Genomic DNA, 18,174 nt, shown 5'->3' on the forward strand with positions numbered 1-18,174 from the left:
TTTATATGGCCACCCTCAGTGTGACCTGTATGGCTGTTGACGAAGTATGCATGGCATTCGCATATGTGTGTGTGAAAGCCGCATATATTATGTGACTTGACCAACACGCTGTTTATAAGGAGGAAAAGAGGACGCTAAAGGCAGTGCCTTTAAGGCACGCTCCCAATATTGTTGTCCGAGTGGAAATCAGGAGAATGGTTGCCCAGGGAGATTTTCTGGAAGGGCACTAAACTTGAGGAGTCTCCCGGAAAAATCGGGAGGGTTGGCAAGTATGAGTATTAGCGGTGAATTTGGTGTTACCGGCGGGCCAGCTCTAATGTTAATTTGATATTGCCTCAAGGGCCAAATTATATTAAATGGCGGGCCCAATTTGGCCCGCGGGATATAGTTTGAAACCCATGATGTAAAAGATACTTTGTGAATGATTAATGAGTTGCAGATTCTAAAGAATGGGTTGGATTACACAAATTACTCCTTTTTGGAATAGTTTGTGTCTGCGAGGAAGTACTCCGTGATTGTGCGCTGCCAAACATGCTCGTCTGCTCACAAAACCAGTAATGTCATGACTTGACGATGCGCCGTCATGCCCAGGGACTGGTACTTTTCAAACAGAGTATAGTGCCGTTTTTGATTCATTAGTACTGCGATACTACACCGTATACCGTACAACCCTAATCTGTATCAGCTTTTGTGATTTTTGAAAACAAATCTCACCATTCCGAAATCCCTTTCTCGCACATATTGTATTTTGTTGTTGTCGTTCAAAAGACACACACACAACACAAACATTTGATAAGTCGATTCATTGAACGATAAATAAAAATGAACTCGATAACTTTGCCAGCCTCGATAAATCGCCATGTGCATGCGTCAAGAGCGGTCATTCTTTGATTGCCGCGGGTGTTGCCCTGCATGCACATAAACTGTAACAACGCTAACTTCCGACGATTAGCATCACCGTAGTAAACTAAAATAATTGAAAACCTGTGATTGATACAACCACACGTTGATAACATTATTGACCAACTAGCAATTTGCTTGCTAGCTAGATTAAATGCGAACATGAAAACAAGAGACATTAATATCTTCCCCATCAAGGAACGTCATACCCCCGCCTAAACTTGTATGAACACATTACTGTCTGAACTTCTAGGATACATTTTTCAAATTGAACATAAAGTCTGTGCTGTCTTTGTATAAAGTGATCAACCTACACTCGACAGTGTCACGTTGAAACAGAAATGTATTCTAAACAGAAAGTGAACCCTTGGGACGTCACATGGACCTAAAATGAAGCAAAGCTGTCACCAAATTGGTGTTTATTAATACAATTTGAAATTTTTTTCCAAATTAAAATGGAAGAAGATAAACATATTTGAACACCCAAATAAAATGTGACTCTTATGAAGCCAGAACAATACTCGATGTTTCCTCTTTCACAAAAGTGGTCTAAGTGTCTAATAATTTTATTTTTTTAAGAAAAAATATAACTTTTCAAAATAATATAGTGTGTGTGTTAGTGTTGTCCCAAAATTATTGTCATTATTACAATAATGATCACAAAAAATTGCATTATTGGCTTTATTTGAACAAAAAGTCTTACAGTACGTCAAACATTCGTTTCTTATTGCAAGTTTGTCCTTAAATAAAATAGTCAACATACAAGACAACTTATCTTTTAGGATTAAGCAAACAAAGGCTCCTAGTTTAGCTGCTGACGTATGCAGTAACATATTGTGTCATTTTCCAGTCTATTATTTTGTCAAAGTGGTAGAAAATGAATTAATAATCTATTTGTTCATTTACTGTTAATTTCAGCTTACTTTCTCTTTTAACATGTTCTATCTACACTTCTGTTAAAATGCAATAATCATTTATTCTTCTGTTGTTTGATACTTTACATTAATTTTGGATGATGCCACAAATTTGGGTATCAATCCGATACCAACTAGTTACAGGATCACACATTGGTCATGTTCATAGTCTTCAAGTGTCCAGGGACATATTTCCTCAGTTTATAAACATCCATCCATCCATCCATCATCTTCCGCTTATCCGAGGTCGGGTCGCGGGGGCAACAGCCTAAGCAGGGAAACCCAGACTTCCCTCTCCCCAGTCACTTCGTCTAGCTCTTCACGGGGGATCCCGAGGCGTTCCCAGGCCAGCCGGGAGACATAGTCTTCCCAACGTGTCCTGGGTCTTCCCCGTGGCCTCCTACCGGTTGGACGTGCCCTAAACACCTCCCTAGGGAGGCGTTCGGGTGGCATCCTGACCAGATGCCCGAACCACCTCATCTGGCTCCTCTCGATGTGAAGGAGCAGCAGCTTTACTTTGAGTTCCTCCCGGATGGCAGAGCTTCTCACCCTATCTCTAAGGGAGAGCCCGCCACACGGCGGAGGAAACTCATTTTGGCCGCTTGTACCCGTGATCTTATTCTTTCGGTCATGGCCCAAAGCTCATGACCATAGGTGAGGATGGGAACGTAGATCGACCGGTAAATTGAGAGCTTTGCCTTCCGGCTCAGCTCCTTCTTCACCACAACGGATCGGTACAACATAAACATAATATAATTTTTTTTTAAGTGAAAGAAGATGTTGTGATGCCAAAAAATATCGGCGTAGTCATAGTAGATGACTAGTATGACATAGTAGTATCAACTGGCGACACTGTACTTGGTATCTCTACAGTGGATGTTAGGTGTAGATCTACCATTGGCGTTTGTTAACATTTGACGCCGGTGAGCTTCGGTGTGTAGTGAAGCATGTTTAGCTATTCCTCGTCCTGCAGGGATGGTACTTGTGAGAAACAATTTTTTTTTGTCGCCATGGAGGCGAGGATGAGTAATTTAGAAGTAGCTAAAACACTGCCAACTCGGGCTGGACTTTAGCTGCTACACTGCAAAAAGTCAGTCTTCAAAAACAAGAAAAAAAAATACAAAAATGAGGGGCATTTTACTTGAACTAAGAAAAATTATCTGCCAATAGAACAAGAAAATCGAGCTTGTCAAGACTTTCCAAAACAAGTAAATTTAGCTAACCTCAATGAATCAAAAATACCTTAAAATAAGTATATTCTCACTAATAACAAGTGCACTTTTCTTGGTAGAAAAAAAATATGAGACCTTTTTGATCAATATGTTGAAAAATATTCCTAAATTAAGTAAATACTCGTGACATTTTCTTGACATAAAGAAAGAAATTATTACTTTGAAAAAGTACTTCTATACTTGTGGGTGTTGTTGACGCAGCTTTGCAACAGTTGATATTCTAGTTTCAAGCATGTTTTACTCAATATAGCTCATGACATCTCAGCTTCAACCTGTAATATCTTACTGAGATCATATACGACCAAAACCCTTAAAACAAGAAAAACACTCTAACATAAAATCTGCTTAGTGAGAATAATTTTCTTATCAGACATAAAATAAGCAAATATCACCCTTATTTGAGATATTCAATCTTACTTAGATTTCAGTTTTTGCAGTGTAGCTAGCTAGCCATGTCTTAAAGCACCTCTTCTTGAGGGCGTTTCAGTATTAAAGCGTCACCTTTATTTTTAGTTTTTAAGCCAAAATGCGTCCATTCTCCCTTTTCTGTTTACACACTGTGTCTGCTTGTAAGTACTCTGTGATTGTGCGCTGCCGAACATGCTCGTCTGCTCGTAAACCAGCAATGACACGACGTGACGACAACAGGGTGGGGGGAGGAAGGGGACCGAAAGCAATGGATGTCGGGTGGGTCTAACATGATACTGTGAAAGTTCAATCCATAGTGGCTCCAACACAGCCGCGAGAGTTCAGTTCTAAGCGGATCCAAGACAGCAGCGAGAGTCCCGTCCACAGGAAACCATCCCAAGGGATGCAAGTTTACGAAAATTATATATAATCATCACATCACTGGTTATTTTGATCTCAAAATAATGTTAATAATCCATCCATCCATTTGCTACCACTTATTCCCTTTTGGGGCCACGGGGGGCGCTGGCGCCTATCTCAGCTACAATCGGGCGGAAGGCACGGTACACCCTAGACAAGTCGCCACCTCATTGCAGGGCAATGTTCATAGTAATAATGTTTAATATCAATAATTTGTATGTAAATAAATCGGCCTCACATAAACCCACATAATTTATTGTGCAGTCATAACAAACTGAACACAAGCATTCTTGCAGCTGGCAAATCGGGAAACATCTGGGCAAATGAAGGAAGCTGGAGCGGGCAGTTTTTCGGATGTCTGACTTACTTCTAAACGGCTTTATATAGACTAGGTTCATTGTTTAACTCCTGCGAGGGAAAACGCGGCGCCATGCACTTTCTCGAATGAATCATCACTGTTTTAGCTCATTTGTTTGAATAAGACAAGAGGAGAGGTCGTTAAACAAGGCCTTGAAGACCTAAAATGACCTAAAAGGACAAAAGGGGCCATCGCTGCGCTCCTGTGTTATTATTACCAGCCTCCATGTGGACTTTAGAATGTCTTTTCTTTTGTTAACATCTTCCCTGACCTCATGTTTTCCAGTGGGCCCTGCCTCTGAAGGGTGTGCTGTAACAGAGCACTTCTTACACACGCATACAGAGATGACTTCAACCAAGACTCAGCCAAACACAACAGTCCACTTTGCCCGGTGTCATACGACACACAACATACAGTTCAGCAGATTGGGAGATTCTGCTGACTGTTGACTTTTTCATTAGCTACACCCAAGCAAAAAGAAAACAAAAGGGTTCACACGTCCTCACATATTTCAGCCATTAAGTGCTTCCTAAATGTGTCAAACGAGGAAACGTCAGGGCAAACAAACATAACTGCAAAGATATATAGCTAGCTAAATCAGAACCAATACAGTATAGAACACTTTCATAGCACAAAAATCCCATCATTTTTATGAAGCAACGTCCATGTTCTGCCTTTATGTACAAACCCCGTTTCCATATGACTTGGGAAATTGTGTTAAATGTAAATATAAACGGAATACAATGATTTGCAAATCCTTTTCAACCCATATTCAGTTGAATGTACTACAAAGACAAGATATTTGATGTTCAAACTCATAAACTTTATTTTTTTTTTGTAAATAATAATTGACTTAGAATTTCATGGCTGCAACACGTGCCCAAGTAGTTGGGAAAGGGCATGTTCACCACTGTTTTACATCACCTTTTCCTTTACAACACTCGATAAACGTTTGGGAACTGAGGAAACTAGTTGTTGAAGCTTTGAAAGTGGAATTCTTTTCCATTCTTGTTTTACGTAGAGCTTCAGTCGTTCAACAGTCCGGAGTCTCCGCTGTCGGATTTTACGCTTCTGTCATCCTAGTCACTGCCGTTGTGTCCTTGGGCAAGACACTTTACCCACCTGCTCCCAGTGCCACCCACACTGGTTTAAAACAAATGTAACTTAGATATTGGGTTTCACTATGTAAAGCGCTTTGAGTCACTTTGAGAAAAGCGCTATATAAATATAATTCACTTCACACTTCACTTCACATAATGCGCCACACATTTTCGATGGGAGACAGGTATGGACTGCAGGCGGGCCAGGAAAGTACCCGCATTCTTTTTTTACGAAGCCACGCTGTCGTATCACGTGCTGAATGTGGCTTGGCATTGTCTTGCTGAAATAAGCAAGGGCGTGAAAAAGACGGCACTCAGATTGCAGCATATGTTGTTCCAAAACCTGTATGTACCTTTTAGCATTAATAGTGCCTTCACAGACGTGTAAGTTACCCATGCCTTGGGCACTATTGCACCCCCATACAATCACAGATGCTGGCTTTTGAACTTTGCATCGATAACAGTCTGGAAGGTTCCCTTCCCCTTTGGTCCGGATCACACAATGTCGAATATTTCCAAAAACTATTTGAAATGTGGACTCCTCAGACAATGAAACACTTTTCCACTTTCAATCAGTCCATCTTAGATGATCTTGGGCCCAGAGAAGCCGGCGGCGTTTCTGGATGTTGTTGATAAATGGCTTTCACTTTGCATAGTAGAGCTTTAACTTGCACTTACAGATGTAGCGACGAACTGTATTTAGTGACAGTGTTTTTCTGAAGTGTTCCTGAGCCATGTGGACAAATCCTTTAGAGATTGAAGTCGGTTTTTGATACAGTGCCGTCTGAAGGATAGAAGGTTACGGTCATTCAATGTTGGTTTCCGGCCATGCCGCTTACGTGGAGTGATTTCTCCAGATTCTCTGAACCTTCTGATGATATTACGGACCGTAGATGTTGAAATTTCTGAATTTCTTGCAATTGCACTTTGAGAAACGTTGTTCTTAAACTGTTTGACTATTTGACAGTTGTGGACAAAGGGGTGTACCTCGCCCCATCCTTTCTTGTGAAAGACTGAGCATTTTTTGGGAAGCTGTTTTTATACCCAATCATGGCACCCACCTGTTCCCAATTAGCCTGCACACCTGTGGGATGTTCCAAACAAGTGTTTGATGAGCATTCCTCAACTTTATCAGAACTTATTGCCACCTTTCCCAACTTCTTTGTCACGTGTTGCTGGCATCAAATTCAAAAGTTAATGATTATTTGCAAAAAAAAAACACCTGTTTATCAGTTTGAACATAAATATGTTATCTTTGTAGCATATTCAACTAAATATAGGTTGAAAATGATTTGCAAATCATTGTATTCCGTTTATATTTCCATCCAACACAATTTCCCAACTTATATGGAAACGGGGTTTGTACTTATTTTTGACTGAATTAACATTGTCAGGAGCTCAATTAGCAGTCGGACTTAGCAGTGCTTCTTACCTGTTGGACTGGCTTTTCTCCATTTAGTTTGGGTCCGGTTTGTCCCTGCGCAGCTGAATAATCTTCAACGAAAACCTGAAAGTTTGTGATAAATGTTGAATACAAGAAAATGGATTGGTAAGTAAGATAGAAATAAAAACATGTACTAAATTAGCGCAAATATAATGGCAAATTAAGCTAGGAGTTAGCATCAAAGCTAACCATGGATACCAATGTATATGTTTTCACTAAGCTAGAAGGATGGGTTCTTTTTAATTTTTGGGAATTGAAATAGTAGAGAAGAAAAGATGAGCTTGTAGTCCAATTTTTTTGTCAGAAATAAAATAAATACTTAAAATAAGGAAATAAAAAAATACATCTTATAACAGAGCTTTGAGAAAATGACTTCTCCTTGTTGTATTACAACTAATAATAACAATTTGAACATTAGTGTTTTTATATTTTTCCAAAATGGTTTTGTTTGCAGTTTTAACTTATCTGTCGGACTGAAAACAAAAGTCAGTTTATAAAAAAAACATAGAACATAAGAGTTATATATATATATATATATATATATATATATATATGTTTGTTAAGTGTTACATACAGTAATAGTTATTAAGGAGGGTAATCTTACAACAATTCAAGATTTGATTTGATTCTGATACCTGGGGTGATGATTTGATTCTGAACAATTCTTTTAATATATTATTTGGTAAAAAAATGATCATAAAACCTTTTATTAAAACAGGTTGCAGATTACAAAAGCTACCAGTACTCTTGGTTGCTGATGAACAACGTACACACTCACGTCGAGTAAGCGTGGAGGTGGCCTAAAAATATCTTTTTAAAATTGATTAAAAAATATATATATATATATATATATATATATATATGCAGTATATATATTTATATATATTTTTTTAAGCAATCCTGATAGCTACAGTATAGTTATGAAGTATGTTAACAATATCCCAAATTAGTAGCCGTAAACAATATCAAATGTGTGTTTTGTACCTTGAAGTGAGAGTTAGGTTTATTCTCACGGTTGACTTCCACAGTCCTTGGCATGTTGGGATCTGATGTGCTGCTAAAGTTGTTGTTGTTATTATTATGGTTTTCTGAAGTGGCTCTCAAAATAGATCGCTGTCTCTGTCCCGCTGAAATAACGTCCTCTGCTCTTTCCTTATTCCCCGAGATGTTAATCTTTTTAATGGATCTCGAAACAGCGGACGAAAGAGAGGCGTTCTGGTTGAGGTGGTCCTCTGTGGCCATGTCCTCCTGGTTGTCTTTTACAGGGGCTACCTGTTGGCCGGTGGGCAAGACCAGACAGGGGCCATGAGCGCAGACCTGCTGTCGACTGAGGTAGAGCGAGTTCAGGTTCTGCTGTAGTGTGCAGTTATCAAAGTTCTGGCTTTGCAGATAACTCGGCGTAATCTCCTGGCATTTGGGCACAGCAGGGACAGACAGCTTGGTCCCGATCGTGAATGGCTGTACCTTCCTTACAATACTCTCAGACATGGCCAGTATCCTGATGGGAAAACAAAATATTCTGGAGTCCAAGTGCACGTTGAAAAAGAAAAGTCTCTCACATCCCTTTCTGGTCCTCAGTCATCAGGTCTGCTTGTCCAGTCTCTGTTCTCCTGACAAGTGCAGGTTTAAATAGAAAGTAAAGAGGCTTGTCAGTTGTCCACCTTCTTGTGCATGTTGAGAATGCATAGCACACAGCCGAGGACGGCTTCCTTGGACTCCTGGGAGCTGACACGTTCCCACACGTGGCGCAGAGCTGTGCCGAGGTGTGCGACGACTGAAGAAAGGCTTCTCCTGAGGAACTGGACCAGTGAGCCAACCACACTGCTACTGAGGAGCCTGATAACCAGGGACCGCAGCAGGATGAAAAATGCTGGCATGCTGCCTGAAAGACTTTCTGCTTTGGCTTGAAAAAAAAAATGCTCTCAGAAGGAGGGGGAGTGCAGAGGGTTGGTTCAAGAGAGGATGAAGTCACCACCTCACCATTCTCTCTCTTTTTCTCTCTGTCAGGACTTGGAGTGGGCTGAGAAGCCTTTGGGTGTCCGAACTGGGAGAGAAAAGACACAAGTTAGAGTTAAAAGTTAGACAAATAATGCTGCATGAGGTAGTAGCCCTAGCTCAGATCACACACACACCTATATCACCTCTCTATGAAACAGGTTCTGGATGTAGACAAGTAAAGTTTGCACCAAAATCCAAAGAGAGCCTTAGCTGCTCAGATGTTCCGGCGAGCGCCGTCTGCCCAGAAGTGAGAGTTTAGTACTTGAGCACAAGCTTTGTCCTTCCCCGCCAACTGCAGGGAACAGTTGTCACGCAGGTTCAGGAGCAGAATGGAACAGAACCTCCTGTCCATCATCTCCTTGAGCCTCAGAGCTGCTGGTAGCGCACGTGTGCAAAGCCAATAGCGGCCAAACATATGATGTCCCACTCCCATCATTCTTAGATGGCGGCTGGTGTTTAGCAGAGCACATGTCAAGCTGACTGATTGGAATGTTAGGGGTGGGTTCCATATGTCAAGGCAGCGGGGGATTAGACAGCAAAGGAAGAAAGCAGAAAACTTTTCCAAAAAAGGAGCTCTCATGTTTTATTCCCTTGGTCTTTGACTTGACTAAAGACTCCACTTTGTTTCTTCATAGTAAAATATAGTGTGTAACAATGTAACGTTATTGCCATTCTACAGGGTGATCCAAAAAAACAGAAACCACAAATCTTTGAATTGATCTGTTGGAGAAAACTTTCAGTTTAAATGTTGTTCTCTTCCCGCGACCCCAAAGGGAATACGCGGTAGAAAATGGATGGATGGATGGATGTTGTTCTCTTTTCTTTTTAGAGGTATTCAAGTCGACTTTGTGAATGAAATATTGGAACAATAGTCTTCCCCAACATGTTTTGGTCAACCAAGAAAACAAAAAAACCCAACAAATCATACACAGTAGTGCAAGCACAATTTCAGAGAAAGCTTTGTCAAAAAATAATTTTTGACTGAGTTTGGTTTCAGTGCAACATCTTAATTCTAAAATCTCATAGAGAAATATGTTCAATCAATAGACAATTTTGCGCAAAGCATGCAAGTTTGTCTCCAATTCCGCGTAGCCCATTGGAAGCATATTTTGCCTGACTTTTATGCAAAACGACTAAGACAACAAAATAATTGTAGCATGGTGATACACGGACTGAAGTTTATAGGTCCTGTAAATTGTACGACTTTTGTAGGATTTATTAACATTTTTTTCTCCATCCATCCATCCATTTCCTACCGCTTGTCCCCTTATGGGATCGTGGGGGGTGCTGGAGCTTATCCCAGCTGCACATGGCGGAAGGAGGGGTACACCTCATCACATGTTTTAGATTCTGATTTATGGGCTTCACCCTGTTACAATGCACCAATACAATACCAATACCAATACAACACACCTAGTTTGTTCTGCTGAAGTTGAATGAATTGCTACTTTAAAAAAAAAAATTGGTCCTGTACAATTGATAAGATTCACATACATACCATTTTATGTATTGAAAATTAGCCATTGGTAATAATCCCATTTACAATGTACAATCCCCGTTTCCATATGAGTTGGGAAATTGTGTTAGATGTAAATATAAACGGAATACAATGATTTGCAAATCCTTTTCAACCCATATTCAGTTGAATGCACTACAAAGACAAGATATTTGATGTTCAAACTCATAAACTTAATTTTTTTTTGCAAATAATAATTAACTTAGAATTTTAATGGCTGCAACATGTGCCAAAGTAGTTGGGAAAGGGCATGTTCACCACTGTGTTACATCACCTTTTCTTTTAACAACACTCGATAAACGTTTGGCAACTGAGGAAACTAATTGTTGAAGCTTTGGAAGTGGAATTCTTTCCCATTCTTGTTGTATGTAGAGGTTCAGTCGTTCAACAGACCGGGGTGTGCGATGTCGGATTTCGCGCTTCATAATGTCCCACACATTTTCCATGGGAGACGGGTCTCGACTGTAGGTGGGCCAGGAAAGTACCCGCACTCTTTTACTACGAAACCATGCTGTTGTAACACGTGGCTTGGCATTATCTTGCTGAAATAAGCAGGAGCGTCCATGATAACGTTGCTTGGATGACAACATATGTTGCTCCAAAACCTGTAAGTTACCCATTCCTTGGGCACTAATACACCCCCATACCATCACAGATGCTGGCTTTTGAACTTTGCGCCTATAAAAATCCGGACGGTTATTTTAGTCTTTGGTCCGGAGGACACTACATCCACAGTTTCCAAATATAATTTGAAATGTGGACTCGTCAGACCACAGAACACTTTTCCACTTTGTAACAGTCCATCTTAGATGAGCTCGGGCCCAGCAAAGCCGGCAGCATTCCTTGGTGTTGTTGATAAATGGGTTTTGCTTTGCATAACAGAGTTTTAACTTGCACTTACAGATGTAGCAACCAACTGTAGTTACTGACAGTGAAGTGTTCCTGAGCCCATGGGGTGATATCCTTTACATACTGATGTCTGTTTTTGATGCAGTACCGCCTGAGGGATCAACGGTCCGTAATATCATCGCTTACGTGCAGTGATTTCTCCAGATTTTCTGAACCTTTTGATGATTTTACGGGCCCTAGATGGTAAAATCCCTAAATTCCTTGCATTAGCTCGTTGAGAAATGTTGTTCTAAAACTGTTCGACAATTTGCTTACAAATTGGTGACCCTCGCCCCATTCTTGTTTGTGAAGTACACAGCATTTTGGGGAAGCTGCTTTTATACCCAATCATGCCACCCCCCTTTTCCCAATTAACCTGCACACCTGTGGGAAGTTCCAAATAAGTGTTTGATAAGAATTTCTCAACTTTATCAGTATTTATTGCCACCTTTCCCAACTTCTTTGTCACGTGTTGCTGGCATCAAATTCTAAAAATTAATGATCATTTGCAAAAAAAATAAATGTTTATCAGTTTGAACATCAAATATGTTGTCTTTGTAGCATATTCAACTAAATATGGGTTGAAAAGATTTGTATTCCCTTTATATTTACATCTAACACAATTTCCAAACTCTTATGGAAACGGGGTTTGTATTTACATGTCATTATTTTTTTCCAAGATAGCACTGCTGTAGTGGCTGCTGGTTGCAGAAGCTCAGCACTCTTGTGTAGCCTAATGTCCTAATGTTGCCATCTTGTTTGTGTGTGTTTTTTGCTCTTTGTTTCGGGCCCTTACAAGACTGCACAACAAGGGGTGGCACTTACGTGACTTCTGCTGTGTTTTTCGGCGCTTTTTTTGGAACTTTAGGGTCCAATTCGGGGAAGCCTTATGGCCATAGCCATGTTTGATTTTGGCACCCGGCTGTTGGTTCTCTGCCACACTGTAGTCCGTGTGGAGAGACCAGAGGCCATGCGTAGGATGAGACAGGGCTACGCCGCCAACGTTAAGCGTCGGAATGGGCAAACTTCAAGGAGCACTGGGTGATTGAGCATGTGTCAAACACTTCGGTCTCCCTGCATGAATTCTCTCTCATCCGCGTGGGCTGGACATTGGCTAAGTGCTCGTGGGCAGCCTAGGACAGAGTCAGCTCTTTTGGTTGCTTTGTTGGGTCTGTTCCTGTCTCTTGCCGTGCAGTCCCAACCCCAGCAGACAATAGCTTGGAGCACTGCAGAGGTCACCGTGGTAAGATAAGATAAGATAAGATAGTATTTTATTCATCCCTTAACAGGAAATTTTCAGCATTACAGCAGCAAAGGGCATAAATAGGTGTGTAGGTGTTGAAATTGTGTTATTGTTTTCTTTTGTTGGTTGTCTATGTAAGGTCAAATCGTATGTATTATTTTTTGTTATGTTTTAATTTTGTAGCTGTGTGTGGAACAGGTACCGCTGAAGTGGCAGCTGGTTGCATCAGCTCTGTGATTTTTTTAATGTCTTTTTTGTCCTTTGTGTTCTTTTGTTTCCCTCTTGTACCACCCCCTCTTCCCCTTTTCCTCGCACGGTATGATGGACAACGGAGCAGTGCCCCTGGGGGAGGCAGATTCAGGCCAGATGCCTCCGTCCTCTCCTCCTCCTCAATGCAAGTCTCCAGATATGGTATGTTAAAAGGGTTTTTTTCTGGTCTCAAAATGTTATCAAATTGTTATTTTGCCAATCTTTAAGGGGAACTGCCCTTTCTTAGGAGGGAATGTTGCTTATCATTCGCAATCCTTATGTAAGACAAGAACACAAGTGTTTTTCTTTTTTCATGCATTCTAAATAGTAAATAAATGTGAGCAAATGTGCGCTTACAATGCAGCCTATTAGAGATGCGCGGTTTGCGGTCTCATCCGCGGAGTCCGCGGATAAACCGCGGGTCGGGCGGTTGACATGACGAAAACATTGATTTTAATTAGATTCGGGCGGGTGGCGGTTGAACTATCTGGAAATATTTGATATACATGGTTCTGGGATCGGTATCCTTTGTCATTCAAAGTGCCATTTAGGACCCGTGTCATGAAGCAAAGAAGACAATAGGAGACGCTATTATTCTCTTGAATGACTGCCGGTAGACACCCAGATATTAAGTATTAGGGCGTGCTATTAAGCCATTGGCTTTGTCGCCTACTACAACATGTACGATCTGCTTGTCAGTCCAGCATCATGTTGTGTGTGGCTTCCGCGGTAACACGTACACGACTGCAAGGCATACTGGGTGACACAGAGTACACTAATGGTTGTGATATAAACAATTTTAACACTCTTACTAATATGCGCCACGCTGTGAAGCCACACAATACAAGATTGACAAACACATTTCGGGAGAACATCCTCACAGTAACACAACATAAACGCAACACAACAAATACCCATAATCCTTTGTATCCATGACAATTCCTGACTATTTTATACACCCCGCTTTCATGAGCTCCGAGGCGAGGAAGCAGCTCACCAGCCGTCTATGTCAATACAGCAGCATAAGGAAGTTACCTCTCTCTGATCAATGCGCCGCTAAAAATAGGCCCTTAATATTAGCGCTTCGAATAACAATACTACTAATACTTGGCTAATATTCAAATTAACGATATCCTCCTGTCAACTGATTCTGGCAAATATGTCGTCCTGGTGCTTTTAGATCTGTCTGCTGTGTTCAACACGGTCGACCACGCCACCTTAATAGCTCGTCATGAGAACTGTCTGGGTATTAAGGGCGCCGCCCTCAGCTGGTTCCGGTAGTACCTAGTCGACAGGAGTTTTTGTGTAAAAATAGACAGTTTTTTGTCTTCCACAGCTCCTCTACCACACGGGGTCCCCCAGGGCTCAATCCTTGCCCCAATCGTATTTGCGCTTTACCTTCTCCCCCTTGGTTCTATTTTTAGGAAGTATGGTATTGCATTTCATTTTTATGCCGATGATTGCCAGATCTATTTTCTCATGGCACAAAATAACACAGTTCAACGTCTCATTGACTGCCTACACGACATCAAAGCCTGGCTGTCAGCTAACTTCCTGAGTCTAAATGAAGACAAAACAGAAGTTATGTTGTTCGGTCCAAATCGCTCTCCCTCCCCCAACGTTGACCTCGGCACTCTGACCCCGTATCTCAGCGACTGTGTCACAAACCTGGAGGTAAAGTTCGACTCAGATTTTAAATTCGAAAAACAAATCAGCAGCGTCGTTCAAAAAAGCTTTTATCAATTACGCCAAATAGCGAGAGTGAAACCGTTTCTGTCAGGACATGATCTCGAGAAATTATTTCACGCCTTTATCTCGAATCGTTTAGACTACTGTAATGCCCTGTATGTAGGCATTAGCCAGGCCTCCCTCGCCCGCCTGCAGCTCGTGCAGAAATCTGCTGCTCGTCTGCTAACACAGACCTTCAGACGTGAGCACATCACCCCTATATTAGCGTCCCTTCATTGGGTCCCTGTGCGTTACCGAATCAATATTAAACTCTTTCTATCTGCTTTTAAATGTCTAAACAACCTCGCGCCAAAATATCTCCCCGGCCTCCTTCAGCCTTACTGCCCCACTTGATCCCTAAGATCAGCCGATCAGCTGCTACTGATGGTCCCTGACACAAGGCTGAAGCTTAGAGGTGACCGAGCTTTCGCTGCTGCTGCTCCCAAGCTCTGGAACGACCTACCTCTGAGTGTTAGACAAGCCTCCCCTCTTCCTGTTTTTAAATCTCTCTTAAAAACATACTTTTATTCCTTGGCTTTTAACACTAAGTGATATCCATCCTGCAATGGCGCCCCATTATACACCTGCTGTGAACCTGTTTTTCTGTTTTATTATTTTTTTTTTTTTATCAAGTTCTGTTTGTGTTGTGTTGTTTGCTCGGTCCTCGTATTATCTTTTAACCTGCCCATTGTAAAGCACTTTGGCTACCCCTGTGATAAATTTTAAATGTGCTTTATAAATAAAGTTGATTTTATCTTATTTGATTTGAAATGTAAATGAGTATTGTTTGCGCTTTTTGGTTGGGTATTTAGAGGGTTTTCTGGTCGGAACAGAAGACCTCCCATTGACTCTATCATAGGCAGATTAATATTTACATTTATTTATGAGTTTGAATGCAATAAAAACAAAAATGTATTGTTGTCTCACATCGAGATTGTTAATTATCGGCAAAATTTTAAAAAAGTGCAGGTGCCCTTTAACAACACCTCCAAAGGCTTAGTGGCCACATGCGTGGACAGCACCGTTTAGCTCTTTTTTCCAAAATTGTGTCCACTACTAAATTGGGGTCTTATGACCGCTTATGTGGACACTTATACTGCCATCTGGTGGTGTCAGAAGAGTATAACATTCAATGGAATTTTGGCAAAAATAATTATAAAAATAATAATTAGCATGTCATTAAACATGAAGTACACATTTGTTATTTATGGACTGAGTACATCATATCAAAAGATGATTCTTAGTTTTTATTCTAATTAGGGTCCATTTGGCAGCAGTGTTTTGTTTGTCAAACAGGGTGTGTGTGATGCGTCAGTGCAGTAGCACTGCGTAGAAGTGCTTATAGTTAGCGCATGTTGCATTTTGCATGTTGCATACTGCTTCTGCCTGCTACTGTCTGCTTTCAGCTACTGCCACCGGCTAGCCCTCCTTACGGAGGGTGAAAAGAAGAGCCGAGCGCGTAAGCCTCCTCTTGCCGATACACAGCCTCTCCACCACCAAGACTCCTACAGTGCCTCCTCACTGCCACACACGGTAACTGGGACCTCACGGTCTCAGGCTAAGCTGTAGGGAATCCCGGAGCAGCAGTGGGCCCCAGAGGCGAGCTGTGCAGGCCCACCGGTGTGTGGACACGCCCTGGCATCCGCCGACCACTGCCCCATCTATGGGTCAAATAGTTGTCATCCCCCCCGACCCCCAGCCGCTGCCTTGTGGTACCTTTGGGAGAAGGAAAGGTTACGGGAGAAAACCCAGACAGAAAATCAGGAGTGGAGCCCCTGAGGCGACTGGGTGTCATTGCCGGAGATGTATTACCTTGTTTTTCTCTGGGCCACATCGACACGGCCGAGAGGGGGATCTTGATGTCTGGGCAACCCAAGATCTCCATACTTTCTGCCCAGGCTTGCGCCACGGAGAGGTCACTCCAGCTGCCCCCCAAAAGGGAGGAAACAACACGGAAGCTGGCAGTCTTAAGATCCACCCGATTGGTGCCAGCTTCGACGGTGGGAGGAATTATTGACTCAAAAAAGAATGAACTCACCCCAGGCGCCATCGTCACTACTGACGGACGGATGCCTATGATGGTCCAATTAACCCAAATAGCAAAGAGAAATAAAAAAGGCATGTACACAAACAGCTTGGGCCTAAAAGGGGAACATTATCACAATTTCAGAAGGGTTAAAACCAATAAAAATCAGTTCCCAGTGGCTTATTTTATTCTTCGAAATTTTTTTCAAAATTTTACCCGTGCCGGAATATCCCTAAAAAAAGCTTTAAAGTGCTTGATTTTCGTTATTTCCCTGTGACGTCACATAGCGATTCTAATACAAACAATGGCAAATAGCACAGCAAGATATAGCGACATTAGCTTGGATTCAGACTCGGATTTCAGCGGCTTAAGCGATTCAACAGATTACGCATGTATTGAAACAGATGGTTGGAGTATGGAGGCAGATAGCGAAAACAAAGTTGAAGAAGAAACTGAAGCTATTGAGCAAAATGCTATTGATGCTATTTGGCCATCTTCGCGTTAGCATCGCCGGTAAAATGTGCAGACCAACCGATCAGGACTTTTGCATTGACACTGGATCAACTTAAATCCACTGATTGGTAAGTGTTTGTTTGGCATTGAATGTAGGTGGAAGGAAACACTGGATGTAAATATAGTTTCAAATGTACATACAGGTAGCCTAAATAGCATGTTAGCATTGATTAGCTGGCAGTCATGCCGCCACCAAATATGTCTGATTAGCACATAAGTCAATAAAGGCAACAACACTCACCTTTGTGGTTTTCTTTGTCTTTATCGTTGGAAATGCATCTGCTTTGAGTGTCGCAGGATATCCACACAATCTTGCCATCTCTGTCCCATCGCTGTCGTAGCATCGCCGATAAAAACCAAACGGGGGACTTTTGCATCTCTTGACACTGGAGCAACTTAAATCAGTCGATTACTAAGTGTTTGTTTGGCATTAAATGTGGATGGAGGGAAAGGCTGGATGTAAATAGAGCTACAAATAAGGCATAATGCTGCAATATGTACATATAGCATGTTAGCATCGATTAGCATGCGCTGCTAATCGATGCTAACATGCTATCGATGCAACTCAGTATTCTTCTTCCTCCAAACACGACGAGTTGAGGTTTATACCAAAATGGATACATGGATGATACAGCAGGGGATTGGGAGAATGTCATGTGGTCAGATGAAACCAAAATAGAACTTTTTGGTATAAAATCAACTCGTCGTGTTTGGTGGAAGAAGAATACTGAGTTGCATCCCATGAACACCATACCTACTGTGAAGCATGGAGGTGGACACATCATGCTTTGGGGGTGTTTCTCTGCTAAGGGGACAGGACGATTGATCTGTGTTAAGGAAAGAATGAATGGGGCCATGTATCGTGAGATTTTGAGCCAAAACCTCCTTCCATCAGTGAGAGCTTTGAATGGTTGACCAAATAGTTATATTCCACCATAATTTACAAATAAATTCTTTAAAATTTACGGGATTTACGTATATTGATAATTGGCCCTCTTTCTGGGGCAAACCTGGCTTGCTGAGGAGAGACAGCCTTCACCCTAACCAGGAAGGCGCTATCCTCTTGTCTCGGAACATAGATTTCGCATTGAGCCACATTTGACTAACTGCACTAGAGCAAGCCCGGTCACAGGCAATTACAGAGCCTGCTAGCCTGGGTATGGAGTCAGTTAAGTTAGAACTAGCCAGCGCCAAGCTGATCCCTGTACACATAGCAATTTTCTTAGAATAATACACA

At 41.6% G+C, this 18,174-nt stretch overlaps 1 protein-coding gene and 1 long non-coding RNA gene across 8 annotated transcripts in view; one reads left to right on the forward strand and one right to left on the reverse strand.

Annotated features, from left to right (window-relative positions):
• Positions 1 to 8,425, reverse strand: part of LOC133559181 (uncharacterized) — an 80,548-nt gene extending 72,123 nt beyond the window's left edge. For all 5 annotated transcript variants that reach the window (XM_061910666.1, XM_061910667.1, XM_061910665.1 and 2 more), the window contains exons 1-2: positions 7,761 to 8,425; positions 6,765 to 6,839 (exon numbers count right to left, since the gene is read on the reverse strand). In XM_061910666.1, coding sequence (XP_061766650.1) covers positions 6,765 to 6,839; positions 7,761 to 8,264 — 579 coding nt within the window. In that variant the 5' untranslated portion in view covers positions 8,265 to 8,425. The remainder of the gene's footprint in view (positions 1 to 6,764; positions 6,840 to 7,760) is intronic.
• The window catches only part of LOC133559183 (uncharacterized), a 56,296-nt gene that overhangs the window by 11,934 nt on the left and 26,188 nt on the right, over positions 1 to 18,174 (forward strand). For 2 of the 3 annotated variants that reach the window (XR_009808117.1, XR_009808118.1), the window contains exon 2: positions 12,759 to 12,832. This is a non-coding gene — a long non-coding RNA (uncharacterized LOC133559183). Of the gene's footprint in view, positions 1 to 12,758; positions 12,833 to 15,804; positions 17,298 to 18,174 lie in introns of those variants that run through there. The other variant, XR_009808116.1, reaches the window with a different exon arrangement.

The sequence above is a fragment of the Nerophis ophidion genome, linkage group LG09, assembly GCF_033978795.1.
Source record: "Nerophis ophidion isolate RoL-2023_Sa linkage group LG09, RoL_Noph_v1.0, whole genome shotgun sequence".
Taxonomy (NCBI): Eukaryota; Metazoa; Chordata; class Actinopteri; order Syngnathiformes; family Syngnathidae; genus Nerophis; species Nerophis ophidion.